General features: G+C 41.4%; 1 protein-coding gene across 16 annotated transcripts in view; it reads right to left on the bottom strand.

The window, feature by feature from the left end:
• The window catches only part of ELN (elastin), a 107,641-nt gene that overhangs the window by 28,701 nt on the left and 55,513 nt on the right, over positions 1–23,427 (bottom strand). For 15 of the 16 annotated variants that reach the window (XM_058164545.1, XM_058164547.1, XM_058164551.1 and 12 more), the window contains 11 exons: positions 21,451–21,486; positions 19,099–19,146; positions 18,654–18,725; positions 17,549–17,581; positions 17,271–17,345; positions 16,567–16,608; positions 13,604–13,666; positions 12,812–12,856; positions 12,115–12,210; positions 10,594–10,659; positions 3,408–3,581 (listed from right to left, as the gene is read on the bottom strand). In XM_058164545.1, coding sequence (XP_058020528.1) covers positions 3,408–3,581; positions 10,594–10,659; positions 12,115–12,210; positions 12,812–12,856; positions 13,604–13,666; positions 16,567–16,608; positions 17,271–17,345; positions 17,549–17,581; positions 18,654–18,725; positions 19,099–19,146; positions 21,451–21,486 — 750 coding nt within the window. The remainder of the gene's footprint in view (positions 1–3,407; positions 3,582–10,593; positions 10,660–12,114; positions 12,211–12,811; positions 12,857–13,603; positions 13,667–16,566; positions 16,609–17,270; positions 17,346–17,548; positions 17,582–18,653; positions 18,726–19,098; positions 19,147–21,450; positions 21,487–23,427) is intronic. The other variant, XM_058164560.1, reaches the window with a different exon arrangement.

Genomic DNA, 23,427 nt, shown 5'->3' with positions numbered 1-23,427 from the left:
AAGTTACAACCATTGCAGCGTGCCCATTGGTTACCTGATCAAAATTTGGAAGCTTGGCAACTGACTCGTATCTATGGCGGTTGCAGCATGGCGGAGTTATGCGATCCCCTTTTGTGGCCTTCTGACAAGCAAAATCAATAGGGAAGCCAGATTCACTTAGCAACTGTGTGACTAATTTAACAATTGCAGCGATTCACTTAACAACTGGGGCAAGAAAGATCATAAAATGGGACAAAAACTCACTTAACAAACGTCTCTTTTAGCAACAGAAATGCTGGGCTCAGTTGTGGTTGTAAGTTGAGGACTACCTGTTTACGGATTCTCAAAAGCTGTACTATTTACTTCATTCAAATGCGATTTCATTCTTTCCTACCATGTTTCCCCAAAAATAAGACCCTGTCTTACATTTTTTTGAATCCTGAAATAAGCGCTCAGCCTTATTGCCATGCACTCAAAACCCCGACTGGGCTTATTATCAGGGGATGTCTTATTTTGGGGGAAACAGGGTAAAAAAATCACTGCTTTGTGCATTCTATATGCTGTGGTAATAAACAAATGTGATCATTCCAAAACGTGGTTTGTCATTTCCTCCTTTCCCCACATGGGTGATTCATTTGCTGTTACCTCACAGGGGGGCTGCTGAGGTAAAGGTATTCTTCATGTACTTGTGTGTGAGTGTGTACGCTTATGGACGCCAACAGGAAGCAAATCAGACACTAATCTTAAAATGTGGAGTGCTGCCGGTACTGCATTGCCAGGAAATGGAATAATACAGAAAACGAGTGAGATATAATTTTAACATTAAAACAAGAACAGATAGGAAACAGAATGCCCTGTCATTCAATTCATCCTATTGAAACATTTTAAATTTCACTCAACCACATTTTCCACCACCCCAGAACTGGATTCAGAAGAAGGTCTTCCCACACAGTCTGCTGTGTTTGCCAGCTGAGCCCATTAATTTCACACTAAGCCGCAGCCCACTTCAAAGCAGGGGCCTATCAGACTTTCATTTTGCAGCCCACTTTTAAAGCACGAGCGGGGAGGTTGTCCAACTGGTGAACCTTCCCTCCCCACTTAGGAACTAGAGTCAACAAAGCTTTCTGTCTGCAGGGGGTTTTTTTGTTTTTAAAGTAGCTCCCTGTAATACTGTGGTTCTTCAGCTGGGCATATCCTGTGGTTTATGGAGCAACTTGCTTGTTTCTGAGTAGAAGACTCCGTTTGGGAAACTGCTGCCTACCTTGATTGCGTAAAATATAGTTTCTGATTTTTTAGGAGCGGGGTTGTTAATGACACTATTTGAGACTGGAAAAAACCTGGTAATTGGGTCAAACGGTTTAAGAACACTGCTCTTGTCTCTACTGTTCAGGTATTTTTGCATAAAATCGGGCAAAGACACACAACCTCGGATGACCCTATTGTAAAATACAGTATGAACTGATTGGCGCTGTTTCTAAAATAAGAGGTGGGCTGTATTTGTATAGGATCCACAGCAGACAATGAGGATAATTTGTAACCATTACTGTATTAGTTAAAGTAATATTTCTTAAATTATTTTCAGATACCGTAATTAATCTCCAGGAGTCAATAAACAACCTGAAACTTCAGGAAGGGGTCAAGGAGCTGAGGAGTTTGGGGACCCTCAGCTTACACGGTAGCTGCATTTGAGGGAAGGAGTTGAGGATGTTGAGGACTTTTCTGCTTTGGATTGAAAGACTGCACAGCTCTACCACTGATAGCTTTCAATTTTTATTTGCCTATAGCACAGTGATGGTTAACCTTTTTGGTGCATGAATGTACGCGCGTGTGCCCAAATCCCCAAAATGCAGTGCAAGCATTCCCCCGTGCATGCGCCCTGCCCCGGCGCATGCATCCCTGCGCATGCGCCCCGCCTCTGGCACATGCGCCCCACATACCCCCACACCCCGTTTTGGGTCTGGAAAGCCTCCTGCACCAACATGACCCTCCCCCACATGCACCCCACCCCCATGCATGCGTGCATGCGTCCCCCGCATGTGTCCCGCCCCCTGTGCATGCGCATGTGCATCCCTGCATGCGCCCCGTCCCCGCGCATGTGTGGCAGAGACCTGAAGACCAGCTGGACGGTGGGAGGCACATGCACATGCAAGGTGGAGCTGGGCTGGGGCAATGGCTGGCATGCCCACAGGGAAGGCTCTGCGTGCCACCTGTGGCACACGTGCCATAGGTTCGCCATCACAGCTATAGCAAATGCAGGAAAAGGAACTCAAAAGGATTAAGAGTTTGACTGTTTTGCTCTTTTTTTTTATTCCACTCAGTGGGTTCCTGAGCAAGACAGAGTCTAACAATTTTTTTATTTTTTGCAAATAATGGCGATGTGTTTTATTACTCCAGCATTGTGATGCCGAACAATGTCCTTTGCACTCTCTTACTCAGCACCTGGGGAGAGAACCCAGATGGCTCATAGGCTTTTCTGCTCTTTCTCAGCTTTTTAAGATCAGCTGATAAACAACAGCTCCAAACTGCTTTTGAAGAGATGAGGACCAGGGACTGCAGCAGCATGGAAGTGTCTTTGGTGTCAGGTTGGAGGAAGAATAAATAAGGGGCAGGTGGGTTCAGTTCTGCTCCCTGTGTGGATGTTAAAATTAGGTTTCTGCTCCAGTTACTAAGATCAGAATGGTTGTGATTACAGGGTGTTGTTTGAGACTGATACTGCTATTTGAGCAGATAACCCCTGCCCTTGGTTCACACATGCCACGCAGGATGTGTGTGTCTGCTAGTATTCAGTGGGAGCTGTGGTGGTGCAGCAGTTAGAAGGCAGTATTGCAGGCAAACTCTGCCCATAGCCAGCCGTTTGATCCTGGCCGGCTCAAGCCTGACTCAGCAGTCCATCCTTCCGAGGTCCCAGATTGTTGGGGGCCATATGCTGACTCTGTAAACCACTTAGAGAGGGCTATAAAAGCACTATGAAGCACTTCTAAATAAAAGTCTAAGCGCTATTGTTATTGCTGTTTTGCCCATTGGACCCCTGCTTGGTGATATAACCTAAAGTGAATAGATATTAATATGTTTGAAGCCAGTGAACAAGTTTATACCGTGTTTCCCCAAAAATAAGACTGGGTCTTATATTAATTTTTGCTTCAAAAGAAGCATTAGGGCTTATTTTCTGGTTAGGTCTTATTTGGGGGGAACTATGGTACTAAATGCACCCATCTGGCTGACAATCTTAACTGGGGCTTATTTTGGGGGTGGGGCTTATATTACCAGCATCCTGAAAAATCATGCTAGGACTTATTTTCCGGTTGGGTCTTATTTTGGGGGAAACAGGATAATTGAGAACTGTTGGACTAAATGGGATTGACTATTTGGGATATGGAAGGAAACTCCAATTTCATCTTCTCCTCTTCCTCTTCCCCTTAACAACTTACCTCCCACACCAACTCCTCCTGGGCCTAGTCCAACTCCCGGAAGTCCACCAACTCCCGGAAGTCCACCAACTCCCGGAAGTCCACCAACTCCCGGAAGTCCACCAACACCAACTCCGGTTCCTGGAAGACCAACGCCGACACCACCCAGTCCAGTTCCAGGGACAACTCTGCCACCTGCAAAGAGAAAGAAAGCCATAAAGGGCACAAGCAAAACGGTGGAATTGAGAGAAGAGAGTCATGAATCTCTTGAATTTGACCCCAACTGGGTCAACTACTGACCAATAATTAGCATTAATTTATTAGAATAGCAGAGAACAGAAAGCGTTAATTGCAGAAAAGTGCTTTTTTCAGAAACTTCCATTGATGGACAATAAATAAATAAATACACACAAACATACACACACACACACAATCAGCTATGAAAGGCTGGAGGGTGAAATGGTAGTATGGTAATGGTAATCTCTATGCGTAGTTTACTAGTTTTGCAATCCTCAAATCACAAAGAAATGGAAGGATTTAGGGGTGAAAGGCTAGAATAACACAGTGGCTAAGATACTAGCCTGTGATTTAGGAAATTTCCAGATCACTTAAATTCAGAACTTAATGCATAACTTTTAGAATGAGTATAATAATTCCATTCAAACATAGCTAACATGCTTAATATTAGCTGATTAATAGGCATTGTAGTCCAGCGTATTTGGATTACATCAGGTTAACGGCTATGCAGAACAAAGATGAAATCCAAACTTTCCTTACAGCAGCCATTTAAAGAAGCTCCAGGGAGGAACTAATGGGAATGGGAATAGAATAGAATAGAATAGAATAGAATAGAATAGAATAGAATAGAATAGAACTATTATTTATTGGCCAAGTGTGATCGAACGCACAAGGAATTTGTCTCCAGTGCACAAGCTCTCAGTGTACATACAAGCAACAACCGATAAATCATGATCATAATCATAAAACGCAATCATCATAATCATAAGATACAACACTCAGTGATAGCCATAGGGTATCTAAATAAGAAATCAACATAAATCATTATAGGATACTGATAAGCAGATATTATGATATTATGTAGATGCCCGAGAAGCATTTCGGTTCCACAATTAAAAGTGCCATCAGTGAAAAGCATGTTAAGAAGATCCCATTCTTTAGATCAGGGGTCTCCAACCTTGGCAAATTTAAACCTGGCGGACTTCAACTCCCAGAATTCCCCAGCGAGCTTTGCTGGCTGGGGGATTCTGGGAGTTGAAGTCCGCCAGGCTTAAAGTTGTTAAGGTTGGAGACCCCTGCTTTAGATGAACGCATTCTCCCTTAAGCCATAGTAATTATCCTGGTCTGTAACACTGAAGGTCTTTATATGTATCATGCAGTTGCTTAGCAAAAGTATAACATGTGTATGTGTCCAGGTGGCTCCACTCCCTATCCATCTGCCACATTCTACTCCAGTCTCATTGTAGGAATTGTGCCTCTCTCAGTGCATTGTTAGGATTAAAGTTAAAGGTTCCCCTCGCACATATGTGCTAGTCATTGCCGACTCTAGGGGGCGGTGCTCATCTCCGTTTCAAAGCCGAAGAGCCAGCGCTGTCCGAAGACGTCTCCGTGGTCATGTGGCCAGCATAACTCAATGCCAAAGGCGCACGGAACGCTATTACCTTCCCACCAAAGGTGGTCCCTATTTTTTCTACTTGCATTTTTTACGTGCTTTCGAAACTGCTAGGTTGGCAGAAGCTGGGACAAGTAATAGGAGCTCACCCCGTTACACGGCAGCACTAGGGATTCAAACCGCCAAGCTGCCGATCTTTCGATCAACAAGCTCAACGTCCTAGCCCCTGAGCCACCGCGTCCCTATTGTTGGGATTATGTGCCACTAAATCATTGTCAGCTCAGTGTCTAGATTTTCTCCAGGTGAATCTGTCCCCAATCTGGTCCTTTAGGTCTTCTAAAGATTGCATTATAGTAGCCTAAGCATATGAGGATAACGGAACATGAACTACTGTAACTAAATTGTTCACGTCTAGAAAAGAGTCAAATGGTGGTAATAGGTGCATCTAACTAGGGAGGTTAGTATCATCACCATCCATGAAAAGAATGGTGCCAAGAATAATTTGAAACTATGATTTGTTTTTCTGGAGAACGGCAACTTTTCAGTTCAGACAGTTTAAGTCCTATACCACAGAACCACCCATCCACAATGCTATAATTATTGTAATAATAATAATAATAATAATAATATGAGAAAGTATGCTTTCAGCTGAACTTGACTTTATAGTTTAATGATGTCGTAGTTATGTCTGTGAAATTTTCTTAGCAGTTATGTGGAAGTGGTCACTATCATTGTCGTCATGCAGGATTTTTTTTTTTTACTTCGCAATGTAACCACAGTCCTGGGATTTCCTATGTCAGTGCCAACCACAACTTCAGTTTATGAGTTGCTAAGTACTGCTACCTAGAAAGGACTTCTCTTGTGATGAACGCAATCATATTAATTTTATAGTAATTATTTTATTTACTGCTGCAATTAGGAGTAATTGCAGCCTTTTGTGACTGCCTAATTCAGGGATGGTGAAGACGTGATCATAAAATAAATACAATATTTTGTGAATGAATACTTAGCACTGCTGCTGAATCCCCAGAGGTACAGAGATGAAAACTTCCTGCTTCAAAGAATGTCTGCCATGATGGGAAGCCACTGCTTATTAAAAGCTGATGGTTTTTAATACAATTTGTTGGTTGAAAAGATGCTCCATGACTCCTTCTGATTTTTTTTTTGTTACCATAAGTTAATGTGGCTTTCCTCCTACAATATCTGAGGGGGTGTGTGATGATTGCTGCTGCTACAGCTGATGATGATGATAAAACTAGGCAAATCTATTAAGAGAATCTTCCTGTAATTCTAAATTAGCCATTCCCAGTATCATGCCTTCCTAATATTTATAAATCAGTCACTCTGAATGTAGACTCCTGAGAGTCATAAACAGCCCCTGTGATGCGCCTCACTGAGCTTGTCGATCAGAAAGGTTGGCAGTTTGGCGGTTCGAATCCCTAGTACAGGACTTCTGCGTGAGCAGGAGGTTGGACTAGATGACCTCCAAGGTCCCTTCCAACTCTGTTACTGTGCATCTACTATGGTCTGCCTGCCATCTCAATAGTTCTTGACACATGAGGAGTGGTTGATCATTGTATTGATCATATAATATATGTGGGTATCTGGGTGTATGCATAAGTTTTTGTCATATTTATGTAGTGTATATTGAGAGCTGTATGCAATGAAATTTCATTTTAATGTATGCTGATTGGTGTACATTTAAAATGACAATAAAGTCATTCTAACTCTAAGTTTAAGCCTATTCTTCTATTTTACTCTGAGGAGCTGCCACAAAGAAGAGGGGGTCAACCTATTTTCCAAAGCACCAGAAGGCAGGACAAGAAATCACAGATGGAAACTAATCAAGAAGAGAAGCAACCTAGAACTAAGAAGAAATTTCCTAACAGTGAGGACAATAAACCAGTGGAACAGCTTGCCTTTAGAAGTTATGGGTGCTCCATCACTGGAGGCTTTTAAGAAGAATTCGGACAGCCACTTGTGCAGAACGGTATAGGTACGATTTCCTGCCTGAGCAGAGGATTGGATTAGAAGACCTGTGTTATTGTTATTTTAGGAAGTTCAAAACATTGCACGGAATGACATGCATGTTGTAGCCAGAACAATCCACTAGATGGCAGCCTCTTTCCTGGATGGCTCTATCAATGATAGGGGCTGAGTCATAGACATGGAAAAGGAAAGAGTGATGTTCAAGGTGAACTTCTGCTTTCAATATATTTCACCCATGCCTCACCTCCACTTCTGAAGAGAAGCAAAGGCTGCCCATAGAAATCAATGGAAAAAAATCCAGACTTCCACTGCAACTGCCACTGGGCAATACATTGACTAATACAACGAATGGTTTCAATAAAACACTTCCCCATTCTTTCTGACACTGATCTCAGTTCATGTGTTTAAAAAAAAAACATTAATAAATGCAATGAATCTGTGTGTAAGCTAACAGAACAAAAGATTAGAACTATTTCATTTTCCCAGGTCTACACTGGAAATTATGTTTCTGCCTTTCTTGTAAAAATGAAAAAGATCTCTCAAAATCCAATGGAGAAATCAAGGATGTTATCATAACTAGGCACAAGGACCTATCTAGCAACAACTCTCTCACTTAAAAAACCATTTCTTCTTTCTCCCAACATGTAACTAAAGCCCATAGTCTTTCACTTCCTTCCCCAAAGAGGGCTGTGAAAATATTTACAGATCCCTCGTATCCTGGATATAAACTGTTTCAACTCCTACCTTCAAAACGACGCTATAGAGCAGTGCACACCTGAACAACTAGACACAAGAACAGTTTCTTCCCGAAGGCCATCACTCTGCTAAACAAATAATTCTCTTAACACTGTCAAACTATTTACTAAATCTGCACTATTATTAATCTTCTCATTGTTCCCATCACCCATCTCCTTCCATTTATGACTGTAATTTTGTTGCTTGTATCCTTATGATTTATATTGGTATTGCGTGTTTCCTGATTGCTTATTTGTACCCTATGACTATCATTAAGTGTTGTACCTTATGATTCTTAATGAATGTATCTTTTCTTTTATGTACACTGCGAGTGTATGCACCAAGACAAATCCCTTGTGTGTCCAATCACACTTGGCCAATAAAAAATTCTATTCTATTCTATTCTATTCTATTCTATTCTATTCTATTCTATTCTATTCTATCAAGAGTAGACTATAGAAAGAAGAAAGTTGTATTGTAAGGTAATAACCTAACCTAATAACCTAAAATTGGAAACCACTCCTTTGCACTCTTTTCATTAATTTATTGCTTTTCTTTACTTTCTATCTTTCAAAATATAATATTGTTTTTATTCTTTTCAATATGTAAGAAAAAATTTATATACAGTTTTTAAAAAAAAGAAAGAAGGAATAGAACTGCACTGTGCCTGGGACATTGGATTTGTATCTCTAATCAAAGTGAGGAGGGGGTTGTACTAGATGACCTACAAGGTCCCTTCCAACTCTGTTAAACTCACCCAATCAAGCCTAGATAATCCATCCTTTGTAAGAATAGCAACTGCAGCAGAGGCAGTAAAATCAGGGAAGGGAAGGAAGGCTTTCTAGGCTGAAGCGTTGGATTTCAAGATAGTTCAGAACCCATTGCACACATTTGCTTCTGGCTTTTACTAGGAGCCAGAGGGACACGGTGGCTCAGGGGCTAGGATGTTGAGCTTGTCGATCGAAAGGTCGGCGGTTCAAATCCCTAGTGCTGCTGTGTAACAGGGTGAGCTCCCGTTACTTGTCCCAGCTTCTGCCAACCTAGCAGTTTCGAAAGCACGTAAAAATGCAAGTAGAAAAAATAGGGACCACCTTTGGTGGGAAGGTAACAGCGTTCCGTGCGCCTTTGGCGTTGAGTCATGCCAGCCACATGACCACGGAGACGTCTTCGGACAGCATTGGCTCTTTGGCTTTGAAACGGAGATGAGCACCGCCCCCTAGAGTCGGCAACAACTAGCATGTATGTGCGAGGGGAACCTTTACCTTTACCTTTTTACTAGGAGCCACAGATGAGGTGTACCAAAGGAAAAACACATCAGAGCTGGTGCCCCTGCCTCTTGATTTTAATGCAGGATGGATGTTTGGGCAGAACTTCAGGGACTGGAAAATAGCGTACAGTCTCACTATCCTGCTTGGTGAAACCAGACATTCTGTGGTTTCCTTAAATCCCTTCGACTGCCTGACTCCCCATTGCCAGCTCACTTCTTCAATCAAAAACAGATGGTAGGTTGAGACAATCCAGGAAAAAGTGGTAGCAAGCAATATACTACAATTCCTAAAGCTCTCTGGAGAGCAGATCAGGTGCACCTGGGAAAGATGCAGTATTTTGAACTAAAGAGGAGGTGCTCAACATCCATCCTATTTGATCCTACACTTTTTTTATTTGAAGCTATTTGTGTGATTTTCCTTAATCTCCCAGATTTTTTTGATATTTTTTGGGGGGAGGGGGGACAAACACAAGAAGCAACCATCATCCTGGTCCCATATAGACAAGAGCAAAATTTGCCACCCAAACCCAACAATCATATCAGATCACTCAGAGAGAGAAAGAGAGATTAGCTAGCTGTTAAGTCTAAATAAAAAGTTTGGAAGGGTTCACATGGTTTCTCCAGTACCTAAAAAAGGAGAACAGAGGTACATTTTTGAGGACAGAAGCAAGGACTGAAGGCGGAAGAAGAATTCATTTTTCCTGTGTCTAGTTCCTCCATTTGCCACCTCATCCCCTGCATGGAGGCTTGTGTGTTACAGTCAATTCACAAAGCATCAGGTGAAAAGGCTACAAAGGAGCAGTAACAGGTGCAGAAGAATCAGGCACCGCCCCATATTTACTCTGTCCAAACCGCAGCTTTCTGTCAGTTTTTGTTAAACCAGATGGCAGCATTTGGTTGACCTCAGCCGATCTCAAATAGGATTGGGCCTACGGTAGTAAGAACTTAGATGGCCTATCACAGAGGTGTCAAACTTGATTTCATTGAGGGCTGCATCAGGGTTGTGTTTGACCTCAAAGGCCGGGGTGGGCGTGGCCAGAGGGCGGCAGGAGGTCGTTGCGGCTGAAAACAGAACCTGGGAGGGCCACATGCGCCCCTCCCAAGCTCCGTTTTATCTGGCAGAGGCACTACGGGCTAGTCTTTTGTTGTTTCCAAGGTGGCACCATGGGTCAGATCTAAGCACCCCATGGAGTGAATCTGTTTGACACCCCTGGCCTATCACAAGGAAATCCCAAAGTTGAAGATTGGACCAGGAAGTAAAAAGTCTCTCTTTGAGGGAGATGGGCTGCTCAAAAATGTGAAAAATAAATGAAGAAAAAGAAAAAAGAAAGAAAAAAAATACCACTAGAAGATAATGGTACATCATTTTCATCCTGTTTCCAAGAAAACAACACGGATAGTCAAAATTAAGCTCAAAGCAAAAAAGAATTTCTTCTCCTCTGCCAATTCTAAGTTATTCCACAAAAGATTCTTGGTGCCTTATTTAATTTAGTCTGTACATTCTTTTATCCTCCTCAATTTACTTCAACTTCAGTTTCCGTTTCAGTTCTAGTTCAAGCTCATCTAAAGAAGATGAACCAACTCACCATAAGCTGCTGCTTTGGCAGCTACTTTGGCAGCTACTGCTGCCGCTGCCGCTGGTCCACCGGCACCTGAAGGAAAGAAAAAGATGAGAGAAGTATACTTGTCTTATTACCTTTGGGATTCTGATGGCAATAAGAATAGATGTTCTTACCATATCTGGGTCATGGAGGGGTGGATTTCTGAAAGTCATGGCTATGATGGCTGAAGTATGGATGTGGGGGAATACATTTAGTCGGACTAAATGAGTTTTAAGTCTGCTTATCTTCCCATAGCCATATAAAACAGGGAGGTACCCAAAGTCTTGTTGGACCTCCAAATCCAATGACATAGGCTCTTCGGCACACTATACCCTACTGAAATAAGGGTTATAGGCTGTAGAGGGAGAGTTAATGTTTAATGTGTCCCACTCTTTATCACTTCATCTCAGTGGTGAAATTCAATTTTTTTTACTACCGGTTCTGTGGGTATGGCTTGGTGGGCATGGCAGGGGAAGGATACTGCAAAATCCCCATTCCCTCCCCACTCCTGGGAGAAGGATATTACAAAATCTCCATTCCCACCCCACTCTGGGGCCAGCCAGAGGTGGTGTTTGCCAGTTCTCCGAACTATTCAAAATCTCCGCTACCGGTTCTCCGAACTACTCAAAATTTCCACTACTGGTTCTCCAGAACCTGTCAGAACCTGCTGGATTTCACCCTTGCTTCATCTGCAGTCACCTCCGTCTAGCTCAGGGGTCTCCAACCTTGGCAACTTTAAGCCTGGAGGACTTCAACTCCCAGAATTCCCCAGCCAGCAAAGCTGGAGAGTTGAAGTCCTCCAGGCTTAAAGTTGCCAAGGTTGGAGATACCTGAGCTAGCTTTTCTCCCAGGGACACAGGCACACAAAACATTATTTTGGACTTCCCTCCTAGTAGGATGCAGCTAGCTAGGTGCTAGGCCTGGCCTATTCCTATCATGTAATTCCTGTATATACATCTCCATTATGTTTCAGTTATAACACCTGCTTCACTACTCATTGATCACATCCTCTTGGGGCTCAGGAATGCCCATGTGCACTCACAGAATGGTTCAACCTCCACAAGGTTTATGAGTCCAGAGTCTTTCTGCTGAGCTCTGACTTCCAAATATATAGCTGGGCTTATCCACTTCTGTGAATAAGTTCAGTTCTGTGATGGAACTTCAAGGCAAGTTGAGGATGGCTCCTAATAACTACCTAGTCCTGGATGCACTCTACTTTTTTAGGTGAGGGAAAGAGAAGTAATGGCCCTCCAATTTTGCTGGCCATGCCTCAACCCCAGCCAAGGTGCCAAGGATAATGAAAGTTGGACGTGGCCATTTTCTCCATAACTGACTTATAATATCTGGGAGTGACTAGGCCTCTGGTAGATAGAGGCTATATAGATATTAGTTTTATTTGTCTTAGTTTTATTGACATCATGATAGCCTATAGTGAACTGTCCTTATTCCCAGGCAGTGATCCAGCAAGACAGATTTGACATCTCTTTCCCATATACAGGAAATTACCTAGTCCTTGAACACCACCAATGCCAGGCAACAACCCTCCTCCACCAAGGGCCCCAGCTCCAGGGATGGCGCCTGCTCCAGGCAAAAGTCCAGCGCCTTGTGAGAGAAAAGTAGGGATGCATATTGGCCAAAATTCCTTGTACTTTGACTCCCAGCAGAATGGAGAGCAAATATTTCTAATCTCAGCATAATCCATCTAAGTCATTTGATCCCCAACCTCGAGTTACTGTCTGAAAAAAAAGGTTCTCTGCAGGATTGAACTCCATAGAAGAAACATCTCATTTTCTATAGACAAGAAAGTACTGTTAAGGCCCTTTGTTCCAAAAATTTCAATAATTACAGCAAATATCCTTTAGCTGATGGAAGTTCAGGGTCTCTTTTAGGCAGTAGATACTCTTGTCTGATATTGTGGGTTCAAGAAAGTAAGAACACACGAGAACAAAAAATAAAAATAATTTTAAAATGGCTAAAGTCTCATGAGATTTCCTGGGATAACCTACAGATATTTGAGATTTAGCTATGGTTGTTGTTTTTTTTAAAGTTGTCATTTAACAATTATGATTAGGAGCCCTGGAGACCACAGAGGCTGCATAGGTTCTAAAACATTAAATATTTATTCTGCCTGGAAATCCTACAGGGAGAATTTTGAGCACATGCTGCAAAATATGCTGGTGGTTCTTTTTGGCTTGTTACTTACCATATTTTGCGGCTGCCTTAGCAGCAGCAGCCTGAGCTCCTACACCTGCAGAAGGAAACAGAAGAAGATTGTTGTGGGGTTTGCTTTCATTTTATATTCTAGTGGCTGGTCTGGTGCCCTGTCAGTAGAATATAAAACGAGAGCAAACCCCACTTCCTACTAGCACTGATGCATTACTAGTTTGGCAATGAAACATAGAATAGAATAGAATAGAATTTTATTGGCCAAGTGTGATTGGACACACAAGGAATTTGTCTTGGTGCATATGCTCTCAGTGTTACATAAAAGAAAAGATACGTTCATCAAGGTACAACATTTACAAGAAAACATCTGCAAGAAAACAATCAAGTTAGAGAACGCCAAGGACCCCTCAGTTCCTCTCTTCTGATAAACAAAATCAAGACAGACTCAGTTTTTTTCCCTTCTGTTGGTTTCAATCTCTCAACTGTGAAATTGCTTTACCAAGTCCATCCTTAACTATTATTTCATACCTTCTAAGGCAGGGGTCTCCAAACTTGGCAACTTTCAGACTTGTGGACTTCAACTCCCAGAATACCACAAGCCTGAAAGTTGCCAAGGTTGAAGACCCCTGTTCTAAGGTCATCTTTAAATTATTTTACAGATACAGTGGAAAACACAGTCATTCAGCAAAACCTGGAGGGCCATAGGCTCCCCAGACCCCTGGCATTCTCTGACAATGTCACAGTGCCAAATTTGCCTTGAGCTGCAAGACAGGAAGGGCTTTGCTAACACACTAGTCTGACCTTTAGCCAAACACGCAAAGGCATTTACCTGTACCCGTTGGATAGCCAGGTTTTCCTCCAAGTCCTCCAGCATATGCACCACCTGCCCCGCCTGAAACCACATAGAGAAGGCAGAATCTGCATGAGAATAGGTATTAATATTTTCGCCTAAAGAAAATTAGAGGGGGGAAAAGTCATTGGGGCTCTACTTGGTAAAAACACCTCCCTCCATACAGGTAGTCCTTGGCTTACAACAATTCATTTAGTGACTCTTCAAAGTTACCACAACACTGGAAAAAGTGACGGATGACCGTTTTTCACACGTACGACCGTTGCAGCATCCCCGTGGTCACATGACCAAAATTCAGATGCTTGGCAAGTGGGTTCATATTTATGACGGTTGCAGTTTCCCAGAGTCATGTGATCAGCTTTTGCGACCTTCTGTCAAGCAGAGTCAAGGGGGGAAATCCAGGTTCACTTAACAACCGGGTTACTAATGTAACAAATGCGACGAGTGACTTAACAACTGCGGCAAGAAAAGTCGTAAAAAGGAGCAAACTCTCTTAACAAATGTTCTTCTGAGCCACATACATTTTGGGCTCAGTTATGGTCGTAACTTCAGGACTACCTGTATTGATATGTGGGATTACATTTCCTTTAACTCAGGGGTCTCCAACCTTGGCAACTTTAAGACTTGTGGACTTCAACTCCCAGAACTCCTCAGCCAGCAAATCTGGCTGAGGAACTCTGGGAGTTGAAGTCCACAAGTCTTAAAGTTGCCAAGGTTGGAGACCCCTGCTTTAACTCATCCCTGTTGTGTTTTAGATTTAGAGAGACAGCGATCTCTTAATTCCTCTTATTTATAAAGCTTCTCCAACCCATTACTTTCCGTATGTATTAGGCTTCTACGATCATAATCCCAAATCAGATGGAATGTACAGGATGGGGAAAGGCTGCTCTACATCTAATTATGGAACTAGATCCAATTTCACTCCACTCCTATGCTTGTCAGCAGGCTTAGAAGATTTGCAAATAACTTTCAATTCTGCCTCCTATCCAAAACCACAATTCCAATCAAAGCCATGAGACTTAAAACTAGATTCAAACCAAATGACAGAAATCAGTAAGGAAGACTTGCTCACATTCTCAGGCTTACTGGTGCCAAAGCTTCACAAACCTTCCTTTTAAATGGTTGGCTCACCTGGTCCGTTATTAATTCCTTATTTAAAATGGTTATATAGCTGCCCTGCTTTATAAAACAGTTCTGGGAGGCTTACAAACTGATAAAAAATATATAAAACACTAACAAATCAATGGTTAATAAAAAATGCTCCGATTCACCCACATTATTGTCCCATCCAGGGGTGGTATTCACTTACCTTCCCTACTGGTTTGCAAATGTGAGCACGCGCGGGGTCCACACATGAGCACGGCTTTTTGTGCATGCGCTCTACTCGTGCGTGTGGCTTGCACGCATGCGTGTGGCTAAAAACCGTGCCTAAATAGGATGGCATAAAGCCACGGCGGATGGGCGGGCCAGTCTGACCTGGTTGAATACTACCTCTGGTCTCATCTTGACCTCATCCTATTGCAATGCCCCTTCCTGGGGGGAAGACTTAGGTTTTAATGCTCCCTGAAAGTCTAGGGGCCCACCAGTTCTTAAGGCAGAGATTGCAATGGAAAAGGCACACTTCCTAGGTCCCATAAGATGGCAATATTTAATGCAAGAGAACTGGAGTGCGCCCACTGCATCAGCTCCGGTGGGATGGACACATATCCTCAGAGAGAGGCAGTTCTACAAATAACCTGGTCTCATACCATGCAGGCAGTGGTGAAATGTAAAATTTGTTACTACCGGTTCTATGGGCATGGCTTGTGGGGTGTGTGTGTAATGTGACTGGGTGGGTGTGGCCAACTTTTTTTTTTTTACTTTTAAAAGCATTTTTTCTACAACCTCTTCAGATGAAGAGGTTGTAGAAAAAATGCTTTTACAAGGCTCCTCTGGCGATCCCAGCTGAGCCGCGCGATTGTCAGAGGCTTTTTTTTTAACTTTTAAAAGTTAAATTTTTTTGATGAAAACGAAAAAGATGAAATGGAAGAAAGACAAACCCGAACATATTTGAATGTATCAGGAAAAAAATTGAATTAGCTAAAAAATAATAAAAGAAAATATATATCAGTAAAAATGGAGAAATTTGAACTTGAGGGCGAAAGAAGATGTGGTTTATATAAATGAACACAGAAATATTAAGATATGATTAAAATGTGGAAAAAGAATATTTTGGCAGAAATTGTAATTAAGTAAAATGTATTTGGATATGTTGAGTTGTATAAGATATGATATGGCAAATAATCTGTTCATAAACTATTTGTGTGTGGGGAGGAAATCAATAAAAATTGATTAAATAAAAAAGCATTTTTTCAGCCGAAGAAAAAATGCTTTTAAAAGTAAAAAAAAAAAAACCTCTGATGATTGTGCGGCTCAGCTGTGCATAGGGGTGGGGGCGGGGTGGGCAGGGATTTTTGCTACCGGTTCTCCAAACCACCTGCAGCCATTGCTACCGGATCAGGTGATTCAGTCCAAACTGGGAGCATTTCACTCCTGCATGTAGGGCTTTAAAAGTAATAACCAGCAGCTTTAACTGCACCCTGAAAAGAACAGGGAGCCAGTACAGATCTTGCAACAGGCGTGTAATATTAGTGAAACTAGGGACACTAATGCATTGCTGCATTCTGGAGCAGTTGTAACTTCTGGGTGGACTTCATGGATAGCCCCATATAGAGCGTGTTCCAATAATCCAAACTGGAAGTGACCAAAGTGTGAGTGACTATGAGCAAGGCCTCCTAGTCCAAGAAAGGGCACAATTGGCACACAAGACAGATTTGTGCAATCTGGAATCCAGTTGATAATTTAGTTGCTTTAAGGTCTCAAATTGTGCCCATTTCTATCAAGCCCCAGGCTGCACAACCACAAAGGATTTATAGACTGGAAGACACGTCAAGAGGACTCACCGAAAGTCAGCTTGCCAGCACCATAAGGCTTACCATAACTACCTGAAAGAGAACCGTTTGATCAGAACATGCACACAGGAAGCTGACTTAATTACTTAGACAGACCAGTGCTCCAATTAGGATAGAATAGAGTTTTTGTGGCCTGCTAGGAGTGTTTCTCAACCTTGCCATTCTAAAACTGTGGACTTTAGCTCCCAGAATTCCACAATCAGTCATGGCTGGCTGGGCAATTCTAGAAGCTGAAGTGCACATACATCTTAGAGGAGTTGCTCAGTAGGCTAGGCGAAACCTATAATTTACAAGACACAATTGTTTGACACAACAAACTTTATTTTTGGTTTGCAATGTTATGTAAATTAATAATAATAATAATAATAATAATAATAATAATAATAATAATAATAATAATAATAATAATAATAATAATAATATCAGAGTTAGAAGGGACCTTGGAGGTCTTCTAGTCCAACCCCCTGCCCAGGCAGGAAACCCTACACCATTTCAGACAAATGGCTATCCAACATTTTCTTAAAAATTTCCAGTGTTGGAGCACTGGATTGAGAGAGAGAGAGAGAGAAAGAGGGAGGGAGGGAGAGGGAGAGAGAAAGAGAAATTCTTCTAATGTAGTCAGTGTATATAGGTTATTTGGACAAATGTTTCAGGGATGTGTAAAGCAATTTGTTAAATTCTGAATTAAGAATCACCTGGGAGTTTTGGTGCCTTGATGGGATAACCCAGAGGTAGGCCTGGTTGTTGTCCACCTCCAATTCCTCCAAGTCCTGTAACATCAAGAAGAAGGCTGAGAAGGGAAAGGTCACAAACTGACAATGACCTAATAGATTTTCCTACTGCACTTTGTAGCCAGTAACCGGAATAGATCAGTCTCTTCCTCACCTACCCTGGAAGCAGGTGATATATGTGATGCATGCACCAATGCAGGCCTCATTTTTATTTTCTTTCTTTTTTTAAGCATCCAACCTACCAGGGATTCCAGCAAAGGCTCCTGCTCCAGCTCCTGAAAGGAGAAGAGGAAAGCATGTTAGAAATTGTTTCTGATATGGACATAGCAGTATGAATATGCCAAGAGAAAAGGAGGAAAAAACCCACACCTAGTACTGTAGCTAGCGCGTACAACATTTTAAAACCTATCTGAGTGATAAAGGATTTTAAGATATGTGATATTTTTCTATTCATTCTACATATACAGGTATTGTAGTCTTGGGTTAACAATGGCAATTGGGAAGGAATTTCTGTCACTAAGCCAGGGGTCTCCAACCTTGGCAACTTTAAGACTTGTGGACTTCAACTCCCAGAATCCCTCAGCCAGCAAAGCCAGCAAAGTTGCCAAGGTTGGAGACCCCTGCACTAAGCAATGTAATCATTAAGCAAGGACATTGTGTGGTTGCCATTTGCAATCTTCTGTCACCTTCCTCGTTGATTTTGCTAGGGAGGCAGCAAAGAAAGTTGCAAATGGTGACGCTCAGAAGACGCTCAGATGACCGTGGGGTATTACAATATCATAACTGCAAGCTGGGTCTACACTACAGCCAAGGTAAGTATGATGATCAGTCATAACTACTACTCATTCAGCACTGTCGTAAGACTGAACACTCATTGGCATGTTCATTAAATAAGGCTCACCTGTAATGTAATTGTTTTTGGTTAATAAGCTACCCTGAGCTTCAAGTCCTTTTCAGATATCAATACTGAGAGTGAAGGTATTTGCAGGTATTATTTTGCACTCACACGTGCATCTATAAACATGCACATAAACTGAGGCACATACATCCATGCACACACAGAGACAGAAGTAAATAAATCAGTGTGAATTAGAAGGGCCGTTCTTAAAGTATTGTCTAAGGAACCCAGAGTCAAGTCAAATGAATAAATATTTTACAATTCTTCTGTTTTATTTTCTAATACCGTAACCATCAAGAGATTCAATCCACATAAACCAAAGCTCTTTGGAGTCCTCAATCAATTTTAAGACCGTAAAGGGGCCCTGAGGCCAAAATGTTTGAGAATCAGAAAACCTTGCTATAAACAATAGCAAGCAAAGTAGTATTTGGAGTGGAGATGTCACTTACCTGGGGCTTTCTGTTTGACACCTGTTCCAGATGGCACTCCTGGCAAGACTCCTACACCTGGATAGCGGATTCCTGACATATACAGAAACAACAGCTTTAAGGTTTTAGTTTAACAGAATAACAGAGTTGGAAGGGACCTTGGAGGTCTTCTAGTCCAAACCCCTACTCAAGCAGGAGACCCTATACCATTTCAGACAAATGGCTGTCCAATCTCTTTTTTTAATCCTCCAGTGTTTGAAGCTTTCAAAACTTCTTGAGGCAAGTTGTTCCACTGATTAATTGTTCTAACTGTCAGGAAATTTGAGTCTCTTTATATCACATGTTAAATTACAAGTGCTCCATCATTATCTTTTGGTTCGTTGAAATGTGCTAAATTTGTACCTATGCATTCAACATCATGTTGCTGAAAGGAGGGAGGGATGACCTTTACGGAGGCTAAACTCACCTGTGCCAGGAAGTACGCCTCCAGGGAAGACTCCTGGAATTCCAACACCTGTCAAACATAGAAGAAAAATGCTGCCATTCTTCCTTCCATGACTTTCTCTGACTGGAGCATTACATTTAGTTCAAATGCCTTAGCTGGAAGAATTCTCTCACTCATTCTTGACGTCAGTTTAATGGTTTCAGCAGATGGCAGCACAAAACTGATCTTAGAAGCTAAGCAAGATTAGCCTTGGTTTGGTTAATACTTTACTTGGATCAAGAACCACCTGCTAATTTGGGACATTGCCTTGGGAAGCTGAAATAACATCCCAGAAGAAGACTGTAGCAAATTTATTCTGTAATGCTAAGAGGCTTTGTGAGTTAAAAAGCTCTGGGCAAGAATTTTAACTAGGTGAGATTCAAAGTCACTAGGTCAACTAGTTTCTACCAAGTCAAAAACACCTGCTGAATTGATTTTAGCCTCCTTTCTTGAATGCTTTATTTTTGTTTACCTGCTATACAGAGTTATAAAGCTTCCAAGCAAGTCCTAAAGCAGTTTAGTCTCAATGGGCATTTTCTCTTTAAATTATCCATCAGCTAGTTCCTCAGTTTCTCCCTCTAAGACAGCAAAGCAAGACCATTTCTCCCAATCAAGGTTTGTGCAGGGACTTCAATTTCCAGAATTCTCAGTGTTTATGCTACTTAGGAATTCTGCAAAATTAAACACATCTGGAAAGCATCAAATCAATGACAGCTGATGTTTTATTTATTTATTTATGCATTCAATCAACTTGTGTAGATGAACAAGAACAGCAAAAAAATGTAAAAACATCTAATGATCACTGAAAACAAACCCAATTATACCCCATAACATCTCACAGGCCATCTACCTGTCTGACCCCCATGCCCTGGAGCAGGGGTCTTCAACCTTGGCAACTTTAAGCCTGGGGGACTTCAACTCCCAGAATTCCCCAGCCAGAATTCCCCAGCCAGAATTCTGGGAGTTGAAATCCTCCAGGCTTAAAGTTGCCAAGGTTGAAGACCCCTGCCCTGGAGCACCCCTGGGTCTTCAGCACTTTCCCAAAGGCCAGCATTGTAATAGAACAGATGCCATTAGATGACATCCTTTAATTGAGGGGACCCAAATTGATTCCTCTTGGATCAAATGGGATGGGTAGAAACAGTAGGGGAATGTAGTCCTGCAAATATAATAATCTGGTTCCATGTCCTGAAAGGAACTATAGGAGACAATCAGCACCTTGAATTCATCCAAAAACACTGGGAGTCAATGCTGGTTGTGGAGTAGAGATGTAGCATGAATAAACCAAAACATACTCATCACAGTTCACATTGCTGCATTCTGAAACATTTGCATTGCGGGAATTCACTTGGGAGATAATTGTGAAAGTGATTATGATCTGGCCCAGGAAAGCTACAACTGACACACAAATCAAGTTGTACAAAACCTCTCCTCGCCAAGGTTATTATCTGCTCTTCAAGCAGGAGATCCAGGAGAACTCCAGATTGCATTCCAGTTCTGTTTGGAGAAGTGCAATGATCCCATGCAGAAGTAAACATGGAAAACCAACAGAGCCAGAGAGGCCCTAAAACTCAAGCCACTCAAGACTTGCTTGGATTGGGCAGAAGATTAAATTGTGCAATATTCTTAATCAAGTCCGTTAATGGCTGAGTAATTCTACTGTATCATGAGCCCAGTCTGTTTAACTAGTTTGTGGCTGCAAATCTAGAAAATGGATTAATTCAATGGACAGGTTAAATATGTAGTACCGCTAGGAAGTCAGGTACTTAGTTAACAATAAGGCCCACAAAACTGAGTGAGACCACTTTTTAACCAAATACAAGTCAGTTTATACATTCAAGGGGGTTGTTTTGATCCACTAAAGATTGTTGATTGCTGTTCTGTTTAGAATTGTGTCCTTTTGGCCCCTTTTAACTATTTTTGATGAAAAAAAGACTGCTTGTTAGCTGTCAAACCCCCACATGTAGAAAAAAATGGGTAAGCCAAGATATTATCCCTAAACTAAATGTATTGTTGTTTTACACCAAAGCACTACCAGCATTCTTCTATTTTTATGATGATGTTAGGTTTTTCTATTAGTTTGAAAAGACTATTAGTTTCCCAGATGGACATGGAGTGGAAGTAATGTTTTAAATGAAAGACAAAACGTTATTCAACTAGAGCCCACTGTGATTAGCCACCTAATCCTATAAGTCAGAGAGCAAAAGATGAACCCAACGTTATGCCTTTAGTTTTCATAGCCCACTTACTCTCCCAGCTAATTAATGTGTTATTAAAATTCAGAGCACTCATTCTTATTTGAGCTGAAGTTTCTTGGAGCAATTGCTGACCTACCAGGGATTTTCCCAGGCTTGGCTCCAGTACCAGCACCTGTGGGAGCAAAAGAGACCAGTTGATACAGTGCAAAAGCCTCAGTCCAGCATAAATATTTGTTATTATTATTATTATTTTGCTCTGGTCCAATCCCCACCCCCACCCCCCCATTCAAAAAGGAAATATTTTTAAGTAGTAGTGCAAAGGTGCTTTCTGTTGGATCGTGCAGCACTTGGTGAGTGCTTTCTGTTGGATCGTGCAAGTCAAAATCAGGAAAAGTATTTCAAGGGTTAGTTAGAAAGGATTAATTTATTTTAGCCCAAAACAAATTAAAACATGGTACGCTAGGAAGCAGAATTTAACAGGCTACGATTTCAATGGGTATTTAATGGGCAATTTTATTTCATTTTATTTCTTTATTAAATTTACATGCTGCCCATGTCATTCTGAAAAGTGACTCTGGGTGGCTTACAGTTAAAATCATAAAATATTAAAATCATTAAATACAACACAAGAAGGCAAGAAGCAAAAAAGGCGAAATTAATAAGCTTCTCGGTTAATCCACCAACCAATTCCAATGTTGAATGACCCCAAATGTTATTGTTCTTTTATTATTAAACTCTTAAAATGAGTTTACAATAAAAAAAAAATACTGCAATTCGCATAAACCTATTAAACAACTTTGTGCTTGGTCACCTGCCAGGCAGAAAAGAGGAACAAGAGATGAAACGTACAATCCTTGTGACTTATGTATTTACATTCAAGGTCAAACCAAAAGTTTGAAAGGTCAGAACCTCCACCATGACATAGCAAATCACTTTTCAACATTTTTTTTTTGTCCTTGAAATCTGTAGAGGATGCCTGAGCCTTTGAGGGATTTAAATGAGCAACTGCCCCAATCAGTGTTATGGGAGACCTTTGAGGACAGCTTAGCATAACATACAGTAACAGGATATTGCTGTCGTCTTAATACTCTTCATTCAAGGGGAAATTTTTATGGTTTGGATTGGGTTTCATGCCTCAAAAACATAAACGCCATTCTCCCCTCGTCAGAGTGTGTTTAAGCCACTTCCTTTCACTCAATAATCAGGTCTGCATTTGTAAATCATGCTGTTGAATGAGCATTAACCTTGGTTGTGTGAATTTAGCTTGTTTACGATTCCAAGTGTTCTGTGAATTCAAAACAACCTAAAACATATTATACAAATACAACCAATATAAGGTTGGTAGGCTGAGATGCACGGGAAGAATTCAGGGACATGATACGAAGATTGCCATCATCGTGGCCTCATCTGTAATCACTAATTATTAGATTTCTGAAATCCTTTTTTTTTAAAAAAAAGCCCTCTAAAATGGCATATTAACATCATCAAGTTGGTGATGCTAATATGCCATATGTCTTCTGTCTATTCACTCTAATGGCAGATGAGAAATTTCAGAGGAGTCAGCACTTAACATCAATCCAACTGATACCACAGAAAAGCTGCCCATCTCCAATTACATACAGTACTTCTTTTAAAAGAAGAAGTAATTGGAGATAGATGGCTTTTCCAGGGTATCATGATTATTTACACATAAAAGCTAGCTTCAAATAACATGCTTAATCAAGTCATTTGATGTCCTAATGGCAGCTCAGATAGTATAACTGTCTGGTTCGGTTCTGCAACCCAACAAGAAAAACACAGACTTCAGAGGATAATTAGAACTGCAGAAAAAATAATTGCTACCAACTTGCCTTCCATTGAGGACCTGTATACTGCACGAATCAAGAAGAGAGCCGTGAAAATATTTGCAGATCCCTCGCATCCTGGACATAAACTGTTTCAACTCCTACCCTCAAAACGACGCTATAGAGCACTGCACACCAGAACAACTAGACACAAGAACAGTTTTTTCCCGAAGGCCATCACTCTGCTAAACAAATAATTCCCTCAACACTGTCAGACTATTTACTGAATCTGCACTACTATTAATCGTTTCATAGTTCCCATCACCAAT

Source organism: Ahaetulla prasina, chromosome 1 (genome assembly GCF_028640845.1).
Source record: "Ahaetulla prasina isolate Xishuangbanna chromosome 1, ASM2864084v1, whole genome shotgun sequence".
NCBI lineage: Eukaryota > Metazoa > Chordata > Lepidosauria > Squamata > Colubridae > Ahaetulla > Ahaetulla prasina.
This window is presented reverse-complemented; position numbering and strand designations above follow the sequence as displayed.